General features: G+C 44.4%; 1 protein-coding gene across 1 annotated transcript in view; it reads left to right on the top strand.

The window, feature by feature from the left end:
- The window catches only part of LOC144508523 (uncharacterized), a 628,622-nt gene that overhangs the window by 582,131 nt on the left and 22,972 nt on the right, over positions 1-23,519 (top strand). The window contains exon 27 of the mRNA XM_078236560.1: positions 17,568-17,621. Within this exon, the coding sequence (XP_078092686.1) occupies positions 17,568-17,621 (54 nt within the window). The remainder of the gene's footprint in view (positions 1-17,567; positions 17,622-23,519) is intronic.

Below are 23,519 nucleotides of genomic sequence, written 5' to 3'. Positions count from 1 at the left end.
GTGGAAATAGCCCCCATTCATATTAAGGCAGCTTTTGTTTAACAGAACTGCTGCATGAAACCTTTCTGGAATATAGCCTGGAGGCTGCTGGGGTGCGGAATCCACTTTATTTCCCTGGCAGGTTAGGGGTAACAGCATTCAGACAAAAGACTAACTATTATGGGCAACTATTTGAGAGCCCCCGATTTGAGATTTTATTCTCTAGCGGCTAGAGATTTTAGCTTGGCTGAAGGTAGATCATAAATGGCTGCAATGAAATGATATTTCACTGACCCTGTAAAACCCACTTGCAGATGGTGAGATGGATTGTCTGGACCTTTCAGTTCAACATTTATACACCGCCCTCCCCCCCCCTCCCTCAAAACCCTTAACCCTCAGGGCATTGCAGCTTTTGGAGGCTACAGCAAAAGCAATTTTTTCAAATGGTCATTAACGCTTTGGACAATGCCTCCTTACCTTACGATTGAGATGCCATTGGCAGTAGCACTGTTCAGGCAAGGTTGTGTCATCATTGAATTAAGACATGACTGACAGCTGACTGTAAACTAAAAACAAAAAGAAAAGTGCATTGAATTAAGTTGCATTTTCCCCCTGTACCATGGGGACAAAGCTGCAACAATGGGACTGCACAACTAAGAGCAAACAGAGGCTGCAGATACTGGAACTCTTGAAGTAAAAACAGAAAGTGTTGGAAATACTCAGCAGGTCAGGTAGTATCTGTTAAGGGAGAAGTGGAGTTCACCTTTCAAGGGGTCAATGGCCTTTTATCGAAATTGGGTTCGGAGCTGCTGAATAGTTCCAGCATTTTCTGTTGTATGGTAAATTTGGTGTGTGTTAATCAGCTGGGTGGAAATGATTCAATGTGAAGCCATCTAGACCTGCAAAGTATAAAATTGAAAAGGTAGAAACAGGGGAGGTCCGAAGAGACTTGGGACCTGAGGAGGGAAGAGAATGGGTGATCACCATGCAGTGAAAGAGAAACACAGGTAGTTCAGGTATCCCCTGGGGTCTTGCTCGCAAATCGGTAATCCATTTTGGAGGCTGCTGGTTCCTCCAGTGAGTGCAGACAGAGCCAGGCTTCTGGCACCACAAGTAGCTTGTCTGTACAGGAGGGGAGGAAGAGTAATAGTAATAGGGGATTCTATAGTCAGGGGAACAGATAGGCGCTACTGTGGCTGTCAATGTAACTCCAGCCTTCTGGGGTCCAGGATGTGTCTGGCTGCAGGGCATCCTGAAGGGGGAGGATGATAAGGCAGAGATCATGATGCATGTTGGTACCAATGACATAGGTAGGAGGAAGAATGAGGTCTTGCATCAAGAATACAGGGAGCTATGCAGTAGACTAAAAAGCAGGACCTCTCTGGTTGTAATCTCTGGATTGCTCCCAGTACCATGTGCTAGTGAGCGCATATGTGAGAGAATAGTGCAGATGAATGCATGGCCTAAGAGTTGGTGCAGGAGGGAGGGTTTTAGATTCCTGGATCAGTGGGACTGCACAAGTGGGGCGGTCTATCTCTGAACCAGAATGGGACTAACATCCTTGCAGGATGTTTTGCTAGTCCTGTTGAGAGGAGTTTGAACTAATTTGGCAGGGGGAGGAGAAACAGACTGTTAGCAGAATAAGGGCACAGCATCATACAGCAAAACAATCAAGTCAGAGGGAATACAGCTGTATTAAATTTCAAGAGACTAAGGCAAAGCTGTTTTGTCTCAAATGTCAGGAGTATTAAAGAGAAAATGGGTGAATTAAGGGCAATGATTGACACATGGAATTGTGATATTGTAGCCGTCACAGAGACAAATTCTAAGGCCAGATCAAGCACGTAAACAGGGAAGCTTTGGATCCGTTTTTACGGCGAGTCCAAATGGCGAATCTCATGCATTTAGTGCGTGAAGAAATTCTGAAAAGCGCATTAGTTAGTTAGTTTATTTATGAGACACAAGCAAGGCTTACATTAATGCAATGAAATTACTGTGAAATTTTCCTAGTCGCCACACTCCGGTGCCTGTTTGCACCTAACCAGCACGTCTTTCAGACTGTGGCAGGAAACCGGAGCACCCAGAGAAATCACCAGAAAGCCTACTGATAGCAGAGGGCACCATTGCACACAAGCAGGTCTCTGCTTTGAGAGCAGCAGAGACCTTTCACACAGTCTCTGCTACATAGAGCAGGCCGCTGTGGCCAAAACCTGGCACCCCCCCCCCACCACCCTGTGTGCTACCATGGGACCCCATGGCCGCTCCCTTCCCCGATCAGACCGAGTACCCCAACCGGACCAATTGACAACTCCCCCGCCCCACCCACAGACCAATTGATCCACCCCCCCCCCCCACCAATTGCAACTGCAGAGTGCGCAGCAGTCCCCCTTCCTGCCTCCTGCCCCCCACCCCCCTCAGGCCCTGCTCACTTGACACTGCCTGGTGGGCACTGCCAAAGTTCTAGACTTGCACTGCCCAAGGGGCATGCCACCTTGCCCTTACTTCCGGTGGGGGCATCAGTGGCCCCGGTTCTACCAGCGAGACCATCATGTCTGTTGATGGGGGAACCATACGTGATCCTTGCCTGAGAGAACCTCCCCCCGGTGAGGCCACACAGGCAAGTGTACCCAGACACTTGAGTCCTGGGCTTGCTAATTCTATTTAAATGACATTTAAATTCAATTTAAATAATCCATTCAGCCTTGCACCAGAAATGGCGCAAGGCTGATCGTGCCGGATATCTGGTGCCAGTAAGATCACGAGAGACAAGAAATCGGACGCAAACCTGATTTCTTGGCTCTCTCGCAATGTTACTGGCTCGCCCTGCCCATCGGCCAGCAGGGCACGATGGTAAGATTGCCCCCAAAGTCACCTGGCAAGACAGAAGAAGGGGTAAAAGAGGAGGAGGCATTGCATTATTAGTTAAGGAGTCAGTTACTTCAGTAAGGAGGTGATATCTTAGAGTAGGAATTGAATGAAGCTTTGTGGGTAGAGCTTAGGAATAAAAAAGGGACAGCCACATTGCTAGGTGTTTATTAGAGACCCCCAGATAGTCAGTGCGAAATTGAGGAGCAGACATGTGCAAAATTCACAGCGGTTTGTAAAAATAATAAAATAGGTTAATTACAGTAGGTGATTTCAACTTTCCCAACATTAACTGGCAGATAAGTGGCAAATGGAATCTAACCCTGGAAAATGTGAAGTGATACACTTTGGAGCAGGTGATTTGGCAAGGAAGCATTCAATGAACGGCATGACACTATGAAGTTCTGTGGAACAAAGGGACTTTGGCATGTTTGTCCACCGATCTCTGAAAGCGGAAGGGCGGTAGGGTGGTGAAAAAGACATATGGGACACTTGCCTTTATCAATCGAGGCATACGTTACAAAAACAGGGAAGTCATGTTGGAGTTGTATAGATCTTTGGTGAGGCCACAGCTAGAGTACTGTGTGCCGTTTTGGTCACCACATTATAGGAAGAATGTGTTGCACTGGAGGGGTTACAGAGGAGATTTACCAGGATGCTGCCTGGGATGGAATATTTAAGTTATGAAGTTTTAAATCTGAGATGTATGTATTTTTATGAAATAAACGTACTAAGGGATGTGGTACATCGAATTAGATCACAGGTCAGCCATGATTACATGGAGTGGTGGAACGGGCTCCCAAAGCTAAACAGCCTAATCCTGTTCCTATATTCCTGTAATCCCATGATGCCCATCAGAGAGATATCAACATCAGACTTTGGTCCTGGATCCTCATTATAATATGCTTGGAAGCTGCCAGTGTGAAACATGAAACCCGTGGGAGTGGGGAATGGACTGAGTTGGCTGAATAAGGCCCTCCGGCAGCATCTTAAAGGGGAGGAGTAGAGGTGTCAAGAGTGAAAAGAAATAGGAAGTTGGAATAGTGGCAACATCTTTGCAGAAAATACAGCAGAAACTGCATTGAATTTAAATTACTTTAACTTAAACCACAAGCAGCTTTTCCTGCCTGCACCTTTAACATGCACTGGGAGTGGTTGCCTTCTGAGCTGGGGCATGGCAATAGGGATTGGTGATAGTCAAGTGGGCAAAGGAATATGAGAATCTCACCATTTGATCCAAATTTGAATATATTTACGAGGCTGGCATCCACGTCCAAGGAAAACCCCGGCAGCCATAATGGATGGACCTCAGCCTCAAATTCATCATTCTGTGCTAGGCTCCCATAACAACCCTATGCTTTATCATTTCTGGCCGATGTCAATGTGAAAAGCACATCACTGAATCTGCCTCGTTATGGAATTGCCTGGCACACTTAAATCTGTAGAAATTTCACAACCGCTTGTATTCTGCTGTAGCTTCCCACATAATACCCACGCTTCAGAGGTTGATGCAGTATAGCTTAACTAACAACTAGTAAATGTCCAAATCTACTGACACAAAATAAGCTTGTTTAGACCTGGACAAATTCCTCTTTGGGAAGTGGCAGTAAACAGGGACAAAGAAAAGTACAGCACAGGAACAGGCCCTTCAGCCCTCCAAGCCTGTGCCCATCATGATGCCCTAACTAAAAAAGACAGGTAGTATCGCATCATCTGTAATTCACCGTGCATTATATTCAGTTAAAGTTAGCTTCAATAGGAATAAATAATTATATAAATGATCTGGAAGAAGGTGTAACTGGGGTGATCAGTAAGTTTGCGGACGACACAAAATTGGCAGGACTTGCAGATAGTGAGCATCGTCAGAAGCAAGAGAAGGATATAGATAGGCTGGAAATTTGGGCAAAGAAATGGCAGATGGAGTTCAATCCTGATAAATGCGAAGTGATGCATTTTGGTAGAAATAATGTAAGGAGGAGCTATATGATAAATGGCAGAACCATAAAGGGTGTAGATACGCAGAGGGACCTGGGTGTGCAAGTCCACAGATCCTTGAAAGTGACGTCACAGGTGGAGAAGGTGATGAAGAAGGCATATAGCATGCTTGCCTTTATAGGACGGGGCATAGAGTATAAAAGTTGGGGTCTGATGTTGCAGATGTATAGAACGTTGGTTCGGCCGCATTTGGAATACTGCGTCCAGTTCTGGTCGCCACACTACCAGAAGGACGTGGAGGCTTTGGAGAGAGTACAGAGGAGGTTTACCAGGATGTTACCTGGTATGGAGGGGCTTAGTTATGAGGAGAGATTGGGTAAACTGGGGTTGTTCTCCCTGGAAAGACGGAGGATGAGGGGAGACTTAATAGAGGTGTATAAAATTATGAAAGGCATAGATAGGGTGAACGGTGGGAAGCTTTTCCCCAGGTCGGTGGTGACGTTCACGAGGGGTCATAGGTTCAAGGTGAAGGGGGGGAGGTTTAACACAGTTATCAGACGGACATATTTTACACAGAGGATGGTGGGGGCCTGGAATGCGCTGCCAGGCAAGGTGGTGGAGGCGGACACACTGGGAACGTTTAAGACTTATCTAGACAGCCATATGAACGGAGTGGGAATGGAGGGATACAAAAGAATGGTCTAGTTTGGACCAGGGAGCGGCGCGGGCTTGGAGGGCCGAAGGGCCTGTTCCTGTGCTGTATTGTTCTTTGTTCTTTGAATGAATATGCACTGGGGAGTAAAACAGGCAGTCATTGTGATACCATCCATTTAGAACTATCTCTCAAGATGAACGCCTACCTTGTGGACAAGAGTTATTACATGTCCCCAAAAATAGCTTTTTCAAAGAGTTACAATTGCAGCCTATCAGTTGGTACTTGGGCAGACAGAGCAGCGAGGCTTCCTGCTTCAACCTCTTGTCTGTGCTAAAATTATCACATGGAGGGGATTAAACTTCCCAATGAGTTGTTCCGCAAGGGGCTACCCACCTCCCCCTCTATTAAGCATGAAGTACTAGTACTGCTCATCACCATTTCCCATTTTTAAACTGAGGTGAGGAGAAGTTTTTAGAACTGATGTGAGGAGAAATTTCTTCAGCCAGAGGGTGGTGAATGTGTGGAATTCATTACCACAGAATGCAGTTGAGGCCAAAACATTGTCTGATTTCAAGAAGAAATTAGATATAGCTCTTGGGGCTAAAGGGATCAAGGGATATGGAGGGAAGGAAGGGATCAGGATGTTGAATTTGATGATCAGCCTTGATCATAATGAATGGTGGAGCAGGCTCAAAGGGCCGAATGGCCTCCTTCTTCTATGTTTCCATGTAAACAGCGAACAGAAGCTGCAAAAGCTCAAAATCTTGTTCAACCCCTGTTTCATCCCCATACTTCAGGTATGGCACTCATTTAATATCTCTGAGAATGATGGAAAGCTGAGGGATCTCCGCTTTGACTCAAAATCAAGATTTTCTAGTCTTGAGGCCAACAAATTGGAAGAAGAAAAACAGACAGCGGGCGGGATTTTACAGCCTCGCTTGGGCGAAACCGGAAATTTCTGCCCGAGATCAACAGAGATTTCTGTTGTTGGACCCTCGCCCCTGCCGATTCCATGGCGGGCGAGGTGGTGGAGCTCCGGCCAGCAGGTTGCTCTCACAGCATATCCTCGTGCCTCTGCGGGCCTTGTTCAAAGCAGGAATGACAGACATTTGTAAACTGTGAGCTGTCTGGACACTTGTATTTCAAAAGTAATTTTCAATATAAATCTATTCCCCCCCCCCCCCCCCCCCCCAACTCCCCCTAACCCTTTCGCCCTCGTTCAGGTATTTATAAATATATTAAAAAGTGGGATTACATCCAAGAATCCATAAATTCGGGGTCCTCTCTACAGCCATTTTATTTGCTATCCCTCCTCCATTGCCATCCTGATTCAGGACAGCAGAATTGCGACCTTGGTCTGAGATTATGCTGGTGCATTGTGAAAGTTACATGCGGCGGGAGATGGAAAAAGAAGAAAACAAATTCCTGGGAGCCAGTATAAGTCACAACGTTCAGCAGCACTTTTACGTCCCCATCTTCTCTTTGCAAAGGTTATGTCGATCTGTGAGGAATCTGTTTCCTTGCTGCAGCATTGCCACAAATAGGGGAATCTTTTCCGAGGAGAGGAATTACAGACTTGGTCTTACACATCTGCAATAGGTTTCCATTTAGAAGCCCTTGTGTTGCTGGATTTCATCCATTCGTTCATTACCCCACAAAACTTTGGTCGTCTTCTATAAAATTTATAACCTGACCAACCATGCCAGGTACTTGACATTAACTAAGTGAAACCAAATGCCGCATCTGCTCTTTGCTCCAGCCTGCAATATTATCACTGACTTGATTTGCATTAATTCTATCGATTCATTCCATGGTCCAAAACCATTATATTTTTGTATTTAAAGCTTTCTTCTTCACTAATTTTGCAGTAATTTTACAGTATTATTCAAGTATTTGGTTTAATTATTTGTATGTTTTATGTACACCTTTCTTCATTGTTCGTAACTTGTATATAGGATGACACCCACCTGCGTTGTTCTGCATCTTTGTACAAGCACATCTTTGCCGGAATTTTACCGCCTCGCCCGCCCAAGGCTCGTAAGATCCCGCCCGAGGTCAATGGAGAATTCCGTTCCAAGAGCCTCACCCGCTCCGATTCCGGGGCAGGCGTGCCAGTAAAATTCCGGCACTTGTGTCTCTTCTGTGTGTCAAGTCTATTGTGTAAATGTGATTATTAAATGTGTTTGTAAGCGTTCACGTTCCTCAGCAAGTAGGTATCATTTCTTCTTTTAAAATGAATTAAATCTCTTGGTAAATAGTTCAGTGTTAAGAAGTGGGGGGAAAAGGGTTTCCACACTGGGCGGTAATGAAATAGACATCAGATATACACAGCCAAGTCAATGAAAGGGAAGGATTGTCCCTTACACAGTCTTCACTGCAGCTGAAGTTGAGTTTTACCCCGATGTTTTCATCCTTTCTGTTCAAAGGCAAAAGGAACACTTGAAGAAGAGAGAGAAAACTCAAGTGCAGGTGAAAAGAGAAATGAAAGAATACATGAGAATAGAAAGAGCAAAACAGAAAGAGAGACAGCAGCAGGAAGAGACAAGTAAAAGAGGAGAGTGGTGAATGACGGAAAAAACAGGAAAGGAAAGAGATACTGAAGTGACAGAATGAACTGTACGACTTTACAACACTCCCTCCTGGCTCCAACTGAGCATCCTCCCCAACCCGGGAAACACACCCTCGCACCTGATTGGCTCAGCTTCCCCCACCTTGCTCCATAGGGTCCGGTCCAATCACAAGGCCCTCAGGGAACACCCTCCCCCTGAAAGGAGCCACACTACTACAGCAGTCACTGCTGTTGATTCAAACATTTTCTTTGTGGAAACCAATCACTCGGATCAGTTGCTGCTGGGAAAGTAGTTTGATGTGGCCCACTTAAGGCATAAAGGAGAATCCCAAAGTCTCTATAAGCATATAAATAGTAAAACGTGGGTGGCGCTGATTAGGAACCTAAAAGGGAATTTACACATGGAGGCAGAGAGCATGGCTGAGGTATTAAGTGAATACTCTGCATCTGTCTTTATCAAGGAGGTAGATGATATCCAGATCAAAGCGATAGAGGCGGAAACTGTCACTAGAAAGGTTCAAAATTGATAAGGAGGAAGTGTTGGATAGACTGCTGGTTCTTAAAGTTGGCAAGGCACTGGGACCACATGAGATGCAGCCAAGAATATTGAAGGAAGTAAGTGTGGAAATTGCAGAGGCGCTGGTCATAATCTTTCAGTCTTCCCTTGTAAGGATAAGCCCAGCGATTACTGATCAGTTAGAAGTTAAACTGTGAGAAACATTGAAAATGTTTAAATCAAATGGGAAAAGCAGGAGTGGGATACTGAAAACGCATGAACAGCCATGATCATGTTGAATGGTGGTGCAGACTCGAAGGGCCGAATGGCCCACTCCTGCACCTATTTTCTATGTTTCTAAACAATTATTTGGGATAGAATTAGTAGTCACATGGAAAATGTGGGTTGATTAGAAAGATCTCTAAAGGGGAAATCGTGTTTAATTAACTTGCAGGAGTTTTTTGAAGAGGTAACAGAAAAGGTCAATGAGGGTAATGCTGTTAGCATGGTTTACATTGACTTTCAAAAGGCATTTGATACAGTGCCACACAACAGATCTGTGAGAAAGTTGTAGCTCACGGAATAAAAGGGATAGTAGCAACATGGATACAAAATTGCCTGAGTAACGGGAAGCAGAGAGTAATGGTCAATGGATGTTTTTCGTGCTGGAGGAGGGTTTATAGTGGAGTCCTCCAGGGGTTGGTATTGAGACATTTCCCGATACATATTAATGATCTAGATCTTGGTGTGCAGGGGAAATTTTCAAAGTTTGCAGATGACACAAAACCTGGAAGTTGTATAAACTGTGAGGAACACAGTGTAGAATTTCAAAAGAACATAAACAAGATGATGGAGCGGGTTGATAGGTGGCAGATGAAGTTAATACGAAGAAGTGTGAGGTAATGTATTTTGGTAGGAAGGTAATGGAGAGACAATACAAAACAAGTGGTAAAATTCTGAAAGGGGTCCAGGAGCCAGAGGGACCTGGGTGTATATGTGCACAGATCATTGAAGGTGGCAAAACAGATGGAGAGAGCAGTTAATAAAGCATATAGTATTCTGGGCTTTAGTTATAGGGACAGGCAGTACAAGAGCAAGGAGGTGATGCGGAACTTGTACTAGTTAGATCTCAGCTGGAATATTGTGTACAGCTCTGGGCAGCACACTACAGTAAGAATGTGAATGCCTTAGCAAGATTGCAGAAGAGGTTTACAAGAATCTTTCCAGGGATGAGAAACTTCACTTATGAGGATAGATTGGAGAGTTTGGGACTGCTAAGAGGAGATTTGATATGGATGTTTAAAATCATGAGGGGGATGGACAGAGAAGATAGGGAGAAACTCTTCCCTCTCGTAAAAATATCAAGAATGAGAGGGCACAGATTTAAAGTGATTTGCAAAAGAAGCAAATGTGATGAGAGCAAAAGTTTTTTTCACACGGTGAGTGGTTCAGATCCAGAATGCACTGGCTGGAAGTTTAGTGGAGGCAGGTTCAATAGAGGCATTCAAAAATACATTGGGTGATTATTTGAACAGAAACAATGTGCAAGGGTACGGGGAAAAGGCAGGGGAATGGCACACAGTCATAATGCACGTTCAGAGAACCAGTGCAGACAAGGTGGGCCAGATGGCCTCCTCCTGTGCCGTAACAATTGTGTGATTTCACCAGAGGTTTCAAAATGCAGCTGCCTTGTGAAACCATTCCTTTTTCTGGCTGGCAGGATTTCTGACTGAGAATCATCAGGTATCTTGCCTCCTAAATGGCGTCTGGAGGCAGGAAGGGGATGTAGTCTCCCATTTCTATCAGAATTTCCAAACATTAATGGACCAGGAGTTTTAGGACGATGCTGGAAATCTGAAATAAAAAGCAGAAAATACTGGAAATGGTCATCAGATGTTGCCAGACCTGATGGGTTTCCCCCCAGAAAATGTTGGGAAAATGCAACGGATCTGGCAGCATCTGATGACCATTTCCGGCATTTTCTGCTTGAATGTCAGGAATTTTAAGGTCTTTGTTTCCCCAGGAACATTTATATATCCATGTGATGGGGTGCACCACAAACAGTGTTCTATTTTCCCAAAATTTCCTCCAATGTTTCACAAAAATTCTACTGTCTTTTACAAAAAGGGGGTAGAATTTGGCCAAAGTTCCTGTGAAAAAGAATCACTTTAGATGTGTACAGTCAAAATACAAGAAGATGTTAATGTGAAGTAATTGTGGAGAAAATTAAGTACATGCTTGACTTGCTTCATCCTTCAACTCTTACTCCGATCTGCAATCTTGGGCATACGAGGTAGAAAATGCAGGAAATGATCAGCAGATGCTGCCAGACCTGTTGGGTTTTCCCAACATTTTCTGCTTTTTATTTCAGATTTCCAGCATCATCCTAAACTTATTTTTAAATTTACTGCTCCAGAGTAAAGGGCATTGTTGATTAGAAATATTCCAATGAAGTCCGAGCAGTTGAAAAGCCTGGCTGCCAATAATAAAGCATTGCCCAGTGTCACATTCCAGGTGTGGAGATGCCGGCGTTGGACTGGGGTGGGCACAGTAAGAAGTCTCACAACACCAGGCTAAAGTCCAACAGGTTTATTTGGTAGCACGAGCTTTCGGAGCGCTGCTCCTTCATCAGGTGAGTCCTCACAAGAAACACCAGCAGATGGCAGTCACCTCAAGTCTTCCACCTCCACCCCCCCCCCCCCCCCCCTCCCCTCCCCTCCCAGTATGTATTATCCCTCTTCGAACTCATTCACATTTTAGGAGTACAAGTTGGTTCTTATTGCACCAGTTTTGGAGAATGAGCCAATTTCGGAGACCAATGTTCAGCGGCCTCGAACGATGTTCAATCCCATTATTGAGTGATGGGGCCATTTTTCTGGCATTTGGGACAGCTGATGCTCGGCCCTTTAGCACGTGCTGAGTTTAAGTTTATTTATTAATGTCACAAGTAGGCTTACATTAACACTGCAATGAAGTTACTGTGAAAATCCCCGAGTTGCCACACTCCGGCGCCTGTTCGAGTACACCGAGGGAAAATTTAGCATGGCCAATGCACCTAACCAGCACGTCTTGTGGACTGTGGGAGGAAACCGGAGCACCCGGAGGAAACCCATGCAGACACGAGGAGAACATGCAGACAGTGACCCAAGCCAGGAATCGAACCCGGGTCCCAGGCACTGTGAGGCAGCAGTGCTAACCAGTGTGCCACCTAAATGAGGGAATTAATGCTGTTTGAGGACCCTGTCGGAAAATTGAGGCCCCTTGAGCAGGCCAGCCAATCGAGTGCAACAGTCATGGATGCAGCCACTACCAAGAAGTGTTTTTTTAAGTTTAATTTAGAGCAGGAAGATGTACTCCTGTGCCTCCCAGCTGCAGCACTCCTGAGGGCCATTCGCTCAACGATTGCAGCCCTCTAACCTGGGAATGTATCTCCAAACCACTGTCGACAAGGCTTGCAGCTCAGCATTCATCCATACAAAACAAGCTAGCTTTCTGTGAGGGTGTGGCAGGAACTGGCAGCTCACCCAAATAATGCTCATAATTTCTGTATTGATCTTCCCAGTTGAGACTAGCACTCTGAGCTTGCGACCCAGCACAGGTCCGGAATTCCTACCCCTTAGTCTCCATGGGGCACAGATCAGCTAGATAGTCAATATCTTTTCCCAAAGGTCGGGGAGTCTAAAATTAGAGGGCATAGGTTTAAGGTGAGAGATACAAAAGTGTCCAGAGGGGCAATTTTTTCACAGAGGGTGGTGAGTGTCTGGAACAAGCTGCCAGAGGTAGTAGTAGAGGCGGGTACAATTTTGTATTTTAAAAAGCATTTAGACAGTTCCATGGGTACAATGGGTATAGAGGGATATGGGCCAAATGCAGGCAATTGGGATTAGCTTAGGGGTTTAAAAAAAAGGGCGGCATGGACAAGTTGGGCCAAAGGGCCTGTTTCCATGCTGTAAACCTCTATGACTCTATGATTTCCATTAATATATGAAAAGTCTGTATTAAGGGTATGAGAGATTTGGGGAGGTGGGGGGGTGGGGTGGGGGGGGCGGGGAGGGGGGGTAGTGGGTGGCAGTCAATCACGTTGTTCATGTTAGAGTTGGCATTCTATTATAAATCAGAAACTGACTATAATTTGATCTGGACCCCATGAAGTCAAAGACATCGGGCCAGACGTGGGCAAGGTGAAAAATCCAGCTAATTCCGACCTTTCATCCTCCCTCTGCTGATGAGTACTCCTCCATGTTGAACGTCACTTGGAGGAAGCACTGAGGATGGCAAGGGTGCAAAATGTACTCTGGGTGAGGGACTTCAGCGTCCATCGCAAAGAGTAGCTCAGTAGCACCATTAGAGACCAAGCTGGCTGGCTCCTAAAGAGTTGCAAAGGCTTCTAGACTGGGTCTATGGAAGGTGGTGAGGGAACCAACAAGAGATGAAAACTACTTGAACTTGTCCTGATGAATCTACCTTTCAAAGATGCACCAGTCCATGAAAATATTTGTCGGAGTGATCCTCGCACAGTCCAAGTCGTGACAAAGTCTCGCCTCGAGGATACCTTGCATCATGTTGTGTGGCATGGCCACTGTGCTAAATGGAATAGATTTTGATCAGATCTAGCAACTCAAAACTGTGCAGCCATGAGACACTGTGGGCCATCAGCAGCAGCAGAATTATACTTGACCACAATCTATAACCCAGCATCTCCCCCACTCTACTGTTAACATCAAGCCGAGGGATCAACCCTGGTTGAATGGAGAGTTTAGGAGGCATGCCAGGAGCAACATCAGGCACACCTAAAGGTGAGGTGTCAACCTGGTTAAACTACAACACTAGGTTACTTGCGTGCCAAACAGCAAAAGTAGCAAGTGATAGACAGAGCTAAGATACCCCACAACTAATGGATCAGACCTAATTTCTGCAGTTCTGCCACATCTAATCGTGAATAGTGATGGACAATTAAACAACTGATTGGAGGAGGAGGCTCCGTAAATATCCCCAAACTCAATGAGTTTTGCAAAAGATAAGTCTGAAGCATTCACAACTGTCTTCAGCCAAAAGTGCTGAAGTGATCCACCTTGTTCTCCTCCTGAGGTCCCCAGCATCACAGATGCCAGTCTCTTCCCAATTCAATTTACTCCATGTGATTTCAAGATATGGCTGAAGGCACTGAATACTTCAAAAGCAATGGGCCCTGACATTATCCCGACAATAATACTGAAGATGTATGTTCCCCAACCAAGCTGTTCCAGTACAGCTGCAACACTGGCATATAGCCAGCAATGAGGAAAGTTGCCCAGGTATGTCCTGTCCACAAAAAGCCCGGCCAATTACGTTCTATCAATTTACTCTCGATCATCAGTAAAATTATGGAAGGGGTTATCAACAGTGCTATCAAGTGGCACTAATTCAGAAATAACTTGCTCATGGATGTTCAGTTTGTGGTTTTACAAGGCCCTCGGCACCTGACATTACAGCCTTAATTCAAACACAGACAAAAGGGCTGAACTCAAGAGGTAACGTGAGAATGGTGAGAATGGTAAAGTGAGAGTGGCCCTTGACATCAAGGCAGCATTTGGCAGTATGGTATCAAGGAGCCCTAGCAAGGGAGATGGTTGAATTCTCTCCTGTTGGAGATGGTCATTGCCTGGCATTTGTTATTTGCGAATGTTACTTGCTAAGGTAAGCAGTCGTACCCATATGCACCATTGTCCAGGTCTTGGCGGCATATGGGCATGACTGTTTCAGCAACTGAGGAGTCACAAATGGTGCTGAACATTGTGCAATCATCCGTGAACATATGGTCAGTTTGTGCTTGAAAGGAAAAGAAAGAGTTATTACCGTTTCTGCTTTGACTATTTATCAGAACTTGTAACTGGAAGATTTATATAGCACTAAACTAAAAGCTGAGAAACAAATTAGTAAGAATTGAGTGCTGGATATATTAATTACAAGTGCAGAGAAATAGCTAATGACCCGAGAGTATTTTTATTTGCTGGAAAAAGATGAAACAAAGTGGAGATTTATTGTACAAAGATCATCACAGATGTCAATGGAAGTCCAATACAAAGCAAAAGTGAGTTAAAATGGCATCAAAGTAGAAAGATAGTGAACTGGAAGGTGAATGGGGAAAAGGCATGAAAATAGAGTTAAAATTATGAATCAGGGAAGGTTGATCTCTCAGCCTTTATATCACATTGGTGATGAACTAAATGGTGAAAGATGACCCAGCTCTTTCAGAAGTTAGTGAGATGAGATGGAGAGGCAAGAGGAACCTTGATGTGTGTGGAGGGAAAGGGATGATCTGCAAGAAATGAGGCAGGTGATTAAAGAAGCTGAGACCACAGGAGCGCAAGTCTCAGTGGAGGAAAGAGAAAGGAAATTTCATAAAACTCTGATGTACATACTGGAGTCATTAAAGCAAATATGATACAGATGGGAGAACTGGATGAGCCCTTGTAAGAAGTGAGGTGGAAAGAAACATCATACAAATACTTACAAAAGATGTCTTTGGGAAAACCCATAAATAGTTAGAAAGAAAGCCAGGAGAGGGTGTGAAAGTTCAGAAACAGACCATAGAATGGAGGAATGGATGGAAATCAGAAGCATAAGCAAGAATCCTCAGATTAGGGTGAGAACAGGAAGCAATGCAACATAATATATCAGAGGAAGAGGTCAGGGACAGGATTGAGTAGAATTGAAATGGACAGTAACCTGCAAAAAGGACATAAGTAGCTGGGAACCATGTGTTTTCCAATATCGTCATATGGAAGTAGCAATGTCTTTAATATGGAAGAAAGGAAGTAAGTAGATTGAAAATAAGTTATTAATTCCCAGACAAATTCAGCCACAAAAGGGGAGAGGATTGAGGCATTGATTAAGGAGGAATTCCCATTTTCTTTATCCCATACCTTTTCACTCCTTGATAATGGTGACCTTGATGTATTTTTCAGCACTTACCTCCACTTTCCATTTCTTATAACTCCACGTGTTACTAAACGCTTCACTGCCCTTTTGTTATTGTGGTTAGCATATTGCACTCTGGACTTTTATTAGTACCTTTTCTCCAGACTTTTATGTTGCGTTTTATGGAAGGGGCTTATCTCACAGTTTCTAATGTTACAAAGGGTAATGCCAAATCATCTTTCAAATGCCCTTGGCCTTGCAGTGTATTTTCAAAAGATTCTGTTATTAATTTTCAAAATGACTTTGCTAGATTCATAATAATGTTGCCTACATTGTGAGATGTTCACTCTACTGTGCATCTCATTGTAATAAACTGGAAATGATTTGCTTCCAGGAACTGCATTATATTGAAGCTGAATGTTGAAGCATGCTTGTATTACAGTGAAACTTTGGAGTGTGTTTGTGGAGTGTTTCTGAATTCTTACTGTTTCTTTAACTGCCAATCATTAGGCGGGTTCATCAGATTTTTATTTCATTGACCCACCTATTGTCTGAGCCACTGTTCACCAGCAGGGGGACACATATGTTTAAACAAGAAGCGGTCAGCATTCCAGCAACCGATGAGAGTCAATGGTGAGAATGTCAAGAAAAGGTTTCCTATGTGCTCCAGATGGAATCAAATTGTAAACCTGTTCTTTATCAAATTTATAATTTGGCTACATCTGTGTTACAGAGAAAATCTTCCCCGGTGCTTATTCCACAGAACCAGCTGTGGTAGTTAGGGTATCCCTTGAGCACAGTAGGACTGGTATTAAACCAGTCTCTTATGCACTTCTCGCCTATAACTGTTTCAGATGAATTAACTGCAGCGTTGTGTAACTCCATAGCATCTGTTCCCTGTTATCATTTATATATTCCCTTTGTGTTTTTTTTTAAGTCCTTTTATGTCTATTTCATATTTAATACACAATTGAATCAGGAATTCCCACCTTAATTTCATTGTGTAATGTTGTTTATGATCATTAACCATCGTACACTAAAAACATGTTCCTCTTACCCATCCCTCTAATAACACAAACTATGCAGGGTGCATCTGGCTTAGATGGACAGCCAGGACTGCGGGTGAGTGAGTCACATTTGTACTCTTTGTCCTTCCTTTTTGACTATCTCCTTTCTGCTTGGTGCTGGCAGTCCACTGCAGTCAGTAAATGTTATGCTCATGATCCCTTCCTTCATACTCACTCCACTCTCTGTGCATGGATGGCTCACAATTCAGTGCGAGGCACTTGCAAGTCGCGTTGACTAATTTACCTTTTTTCCCACTGTCCATTCAGGGTAATGTTGTTCCGGGGAAAAGTGAGACAGGGAGAATCTGTCAGGGTTTTAGGATTTCGCTGTAAATATTGCTACTGCTAAGGACAGCATTAAAACTATACAATCCCAGTAATTAATTAAACCCCACACAAGGCCTAAATCCAGTTAGGGAGGGATCCAGTGAAAGAAAACCTAGGTCATAGTTTGGTCAATTATTTTTATATTGCTGATGGCAAGTATGCCTTTTCACAATCGTACATGTATGGATTTCACACTAGATTAAGTAGGGAGTAATTAATATAATTGTCTAGTAAAACGTGGGGGTCCCAAAGCAGAATCTTCACATGGGGCCACCACCTGGCAAACAAGATTCCTGTCTGCTGTTACACGATATTTTTATCAAAACGATCAACAAAAAATAGTCAAGATATATATTCCGAGTTCACACAGGCTCCTCTTCTATAACGGATCCACTTGGAGCCAATCTCAGATGGTGCAGTCACAAGGTGAACATGATTCCTAATGGTATTTTTAATCATGTGGATGAGTAATACAGCAGATCAAGACCATTTTCTGGGCATTAGTCGTGTTGGAATTTCTGGCCGAGGACTTATCACAAGTTGAGGAAGTAAAAAGACAAAATTGTGGAATTGGAATGAAAAAGACCATCTTCTGCACTGTCCTGTCTCTGTCTGTTTGGAAATGTTTTAGTACAATTAATAGGTCAAAGCCCTGGGCCAGTTCTCGTCAATGTGAGATGTTTTGTTTTATCTTGGAGACGAGACAAGCCTTTTCATTTCTCAATATGTTCATTGTTAATTGTCCACAGTTAATTGTTTTCTTTGTGTTCAAAGGGTTTTGATGGTCCAATGGGTCCCGCAGGTCCAGCAGGTCCAAAGGGAGACAGAGTAAGTACCAAATTGCATGAATGTTGGTCAGATATGAATTGAGAAGGAGAACATATATACATTGAGAAATGCAGCGCTAGAAATAAACAGGAATACTTTAATGTTACACTTTGTTTCAATGAGCTATTGGTGAAAAATAACCACGTGGCTGCTGGTAATGCTGTGTCTACAACTGTTGCTCTACTCCAATCTCTTGTATCATTTACCTTGATGGCATTTTCCCCTTTTCTTTTCATAATTTCCCTCTTTCCACCTTACCCCCAACTTCATACTTATACCCAGATGAGATTCCTTGATTGCATAAATAGGACAGCCCCGTTTGCCCAAGAGTTGCTTAATTTGGTGAAGAGAGCAGAGCTTTTTTCTTCCTTTTCGTCCTGCACCTTGTCGCTGCTCTGTGACAATCCACCCCGTCCACAAGCTGCTCATTTCAGGTTGGGCTGATTTTATTAATTTGAGCCACAGTCTCCAGCTTCATGGTAGCGCCTCTGACATGTGTCTCAGAAATAGTATATGTGATGACATCCCCTTACCATGCCTTTCAGTACAAGTTTTAAGTTCAAACACTCAATGTGTGTGTGTGTGCGCCCTACATATCCCGTTTAGGAGACTTCAGTCTGCCTTGTCTTTAGCCCTGGTGAGATCTACTGTGTAAATGTGGCATTGTTTAAAGAGGTACTCTGTCTTGATTCTGTAAATATCGCACCTCTGCCAGAAGCTGCTTGGAAAATTCTCTGACATTTTGACATTGAATACTGAGAGTTTGCCCAGAAAGCTGAGATGTATTTTCCTATTCATAAATCGTATTCTCAAAAAGTCATACTTTTAAACAGGAAAAGATTAGAGCCAGTTTTGTGCTGTAACTCCATGTACACCAGAAACCGCAATTGAGATTTGCCAAAACGCTTCGAACAACTTTCAGCCAGCAGGTAGAGGAGACGTTCTTCCTGTGACTCGAGACAATATTATTCACCAGTGATCAGGAGGTCGTGTTTCCACTTTGGATGCAATTGGCAAGCTAAGCCCAAAATACACTGTTTTTCCAAAGTGAATTTGTCATTCAGGTTTCTGCCCAAACCCATTTGTGTAATCATAAATATTAAGGGGGTGATTCTCCCAAAAATGTTCCAAGTGTTGAATTCACGGGAAAACTGGTGTCATTCATGATTGTTTTTTTCAGTGGGAGTTCACACTAGAATCTCCCACACTCTGTGCAATGCAGAGCTCACAATTGTGAATATCATTAAAGGCTCGAGGGGTGGGGCCTATTCACACTAGAGTCTGACAGTTCCGGAACTCTGTGCATGCACAGTGGCCCCAAACTGTCAGCCTGCAGTTTGCTGGCCAGCCCAGGACCCCCGCAGTGCTACCCCTCCAACCCCCCACCCCCCACAGCCTGACCATGGCCCCCACAAGCATTCCCACACCAGCCCCGATGCCCCCCCCCCCCCCCATTCAGGACCGCCCCAATCTCCAGCCCGACCCCCAGCAGTGACGATCTCACCCACCACCCCCAACCCCCCCCCCCCCGAGCCAGCCTGCCCCCATTACTGGCCTCCCTCCAGCCCTGATCGATCCCAATGGCAGAGGGGCAGTGGGGCCCTGCCCCCAGATCCCACCCCCTTGGCACTGCCCAATCACTGGTGGGCAGTGCCAAGGTGCCCCCTGGGCATGGGCATTTTTCCCTTGGGCAGTGCCAGGGGCACAGGCTGGCACTGTTAGGGTGCTCACGCACAGGGGGCACCGCCCGATTCCCTGGGGGGACCCCGATTAACCCCCCCTTCAGGGTCTCCCTAAAAGTGGGGGGCGAGCCTGAACCCCTCCGGAGTGAAACTGCACTGACGGGGTGGGAGGTGCTATCGGGCCCGGAGGCTTCAGTCCCGGGCCCAATGAAGACATTTAAGTAACATTAAAATAAGATTAACATGACTTACCTGCTGGTCCTGCCGGTTTCCAGTGTGGTCCTGACCGCGCCGGATATCCGGCTCTTGGTGACGCACGCGCGACAGGAACGCACACACGAATCCCGCAAATCGGTCCGCACACGTTAAAAACTTAGTGCGTCGAGATGGGAGAGTCGCTCCCTAAACCTTCCATGACCCTGCGCAATTGTGCAGCATAATGGAATGTAATTTTTGGTTTTTTTTCTCTACATTAAAAGAAATTCCCTTTTAAGGCTGGTAACCTGGTGCCAATTGAAAATAACTTAATCACCAGAAATGTCTACTTATGACTAATAAATAAACTTAAACAGTTTACAGCACCATTTTTTTAAGCCAGCATTATGGAAACTTGATTTATGATCAACAGAATATGCATTTTAAAATTTCACAATCTTTTCCCTTGTCTTGCTAATTTTACCCAGAGTGGAAATTCTAGACAAAGGGCAGCACGATGGCATCGTGGTTAACATTGCTTCCTCACAACGTCAGGGACCCAGGTTCAATCCCGGCCTCGGGTCACTGTGGAGTTTGCACATTCCCCCCGTGTCTGCATGGATTTCCTCTGGGTGCTCCAGTTTCCTCCCACAATCCAAAGATGTGCGGGTTAGGTTGATTGGCCATGCTCAATTGACCCTAGTGTCGGGGGATTAGCAGGGTATATATGTGGGGTCATGGGAATAGGGCCTGAGTGGGATTGTGGTTGGTGCAGACTCGATTGGCCAAATGGCCTCCTTCTGCACTGTAGGGAATCTATGATTCTATCTTGTGACTGAAGTGTGCAAAAACAACATGGAATGCTGAAACAATAGAATACTTTAGTTCTCACTTATTCACTATGGCTGTAAATGTACATGTTTAAACCATGTCGCACCCTTTGAACTCATTAAACACAAACTTTTATTTAAAGATGATGATTGAAGTTAGATTCATTAAACTCGGGATGTTTGCATCAGGAAACAGGTAGCTTTTTTCCCAAAAATTTTGGTAGTTGCTGATGAGGAATGAGGGCAAATGTTCCCAAGTCAACAAGCAATGCAACATATTCAATACAGCAAGCCAGTCTGAATCGGGAAGAAAGCTCTCCACTTGTTGAAGTCGTACCTGGCACATAGGAAGATGGTTGTGGGTGTTGGAGGCCAATCAACAGTATTTCCATCACTGAACCTCCCACCATCAACATTCTGGGGTTATCACTAACCAGAAATGTAACTGTATCAGCCACATAACTATTGTGGCTTAAAGATCAGTCAGAGGTTGGGAATTCTGCAATGAGTAACTCACTACCTTACTCTCCAAAGTTTATTCACCATCTGCAAGGCACGAGTCAGGAATATGATGGAATACTCTCACTTGCCTGGATGAGTCCAACTCCAGGAGCTTGACACCACCCCGGCTAAATCAGTAGGCTTAATGGGCACCCCTTCTACCAACTTAAACTTTCACTCTCTCCAACACTGGTGCACAGTGTCAGCAGTATGCACTGCATACAAAATGAACTGCAGCAACTTACCAAATATCCTTCAACAGAACCTTCCAAACCCACAACCTCTATCCCCCTGAAGGAGAAGGGCCGCATTCATACGGGAACGCCACTGGCTGCAAGTTCTTCTCCAAGCCACACACTATCCCGATTAGGAACCATATCACTGTTCCTTCGCTGTCTCTGGGATCAAAAGCTTGAAACTTCCTCCGTGAAAGCATTGTGGACGTACCGACACCAGATGGACTGCAGTGGTTCAAGAAGGAAGCTCCCCTCTGGGCAATTAGGGATGGCTAATGAAAGAAAAATGGATGCTTACAATGGAAAATAATTGGGAATTTAGACTGTTATGTGATTAGGTTGGAAATGTTGTGCTTTCTAGATTTTGAGAGTTTTTGACATTTAAGTGTGTACGGGTTGCTCAGCCTTGCCACAGTGAGCCACCAACCCCAGTACAAACATAAATTGAAAGGTTGCAAGCATGAGCCTGAGGTTTTGAAACCACACTTGGAGAAATCCAGATACCTTTCAAGAAGGAAGATTCATCAAACCTATGCTGCATTTCTGATTCTGCTGCACTCTCCTTAGATTGTGACTTGTACGTAATGCAGAATCTGTGCAAAATGGCCTCGACAGAGTGGAAAAACCCAGTTATGTAAAAATCAGAACTACATATCCAATCTGAACTTTCAACATTATCATAAGATACACTGTCAGGGCTTTCATGTTCCACATGACACTCCCAACATGCTTTATTTTAATCAGACCATTGGCGGTGCTACTGCCGTGTTGAAACCTGCTAAAGGTAAAGGTATCTCCTTTGTTAAAGAGAAATTCCAAGTATTGAGAACATGGTGACAAACAAACATTATAATTTATGGTTTTCATTTCAGCTGTTATTTTCCATTAGGAGTTTGATTTTTTTTTAAACTTCACTTCATTAACTATACAGAAGTTCATATGAAAATTCAATTTAGGTACATTGCTTGTTCATTTTTTAAAAATATAAATTGAATAACAGCAATAAAAACAAGAAAATTACCCTATCATAGATCTAACTTTAATTAAAGTGTGTATTAAAAATTATTTCAAAGCATTAAATTAATCACTCTGAGTGCACATCCTCATCCATACATCTAACCCCTGTTAATTCTTATGGAGAAGGACACAGTAGTTTAGGAACCAATTTGTTCTGCTTCTGAGGGATTGTAGCCTTTTCCCTCAATGCATCCAGCAGTGGTACTGAGATACAGGGATGATTCCCGTTGTTCATGACGCTCTTTACTTGCATCAAAATTCTTGGAGTGGATTTTGTCAAGAAAGGTCTGCTCATCAAATTCCCTTCCTGCCTGAGTCAATAATCTTTGTAACCTTAGGGAGTCTGCTTTCCTGAGACAGCAGTACAAGGCGAGACAAAAAAGGATAGTGCTCTCAACTACAGTCAAATAGAAGAGTTTCATGATTGTAGGATCTAATCAAAAGGATTCTAATTTTCTGAGGTAATATAATCATTAATGTCCCTTGGCCATCTCATCTGTAGAGGATAGAAGCCACCTTCTTCTTTGGCAGTCCCTCAGAGTCTGGAATGACTTACTTCTACCCCAGGGAGATGGGTTCTGCGGTGGTTGAATAGTCCAATCCTGGGGCCACACACTCTGCCACAGGTTTGGCAGATGGCGTTTGAAGAGGTGGGTGAATGGGATGCTCTGGATTCTGTGCTCTCTTTCCGTCTTTCTGCTGTTTATGCTTGGTCTCCACGTGCTCCACCCACTGACGCTCGAGGTGATTGGCGCCTTTGCGGATGCTTCTTCTCCAGTTTGTGCGAGCTAAGGCAAGCGTTTCCCACATGTCAATGGGGATGTTGCATTTATTTCGAGAGGCTTTCAGAGTGTCCATGTAGCATTTCCTCTGCTCTCCTAGTGATCACTTGCCATTGTGGAGCTCGAACTAGAGCACTTGTTTTGGGAGTGTTGTATTGGGCATGTAGACAATGTGGACTGCCCATCGCAGCTGGTTGAGCGTGACCAGTGCCTCGATGCTGGTGATATTGGCCTGGGAGAGGATACACACATTGGTAAGCCTATCCTGCCAATGGATTTGCAGGACTTTTGCGGAGGCAACTTTGGTGATATCCCTCCAGGGATTCGAAGTGTCTGCTGTACATTATCCATGTTTCTGATGCATACAGGAGGGTGGGGACCATGGCTGCTCTGTAGACCATGAACTTGATGCTGAATTTGAGGTTTCAGGTTTCGAACACTCATTTCCTCGGGCGTCTGAAGACTGCACTTGCACATTGGTGTTGACGTTGAATTTTATCATCAATGTCTGCCCGCGTCGAGAGGCAGCTCCCGAGGTGTGGGAAATGACCCAATACAAGTGAAAACTGGGGTCAAACAGGGCTGTGTCATCGTACCAACGCTTTTCTCAATCTTCCTCGCAGCAACACTCCGCCCCATCACCTTGAAGCTTCCT

Source organism: Mustelus asterias, chromosome 1 (genome assembly GCF_964213995.1).
Source record: "Mustelus asterias chromosome 1, sMusAst1.hap1.1, whole genome shotgun sequence".
Lineage (NCBI taxonomy): Eukaryota > Metazoa > Chordata > Chondrichthyes > Carcharhiniformes > Triakidae > Mustelus > Mustelus asterias.
The sequence above is the reverse complement of the archived record's forward strand: the minus strand, read 5'-3'. Positions and strand labels throughout refer to the sequence as shown.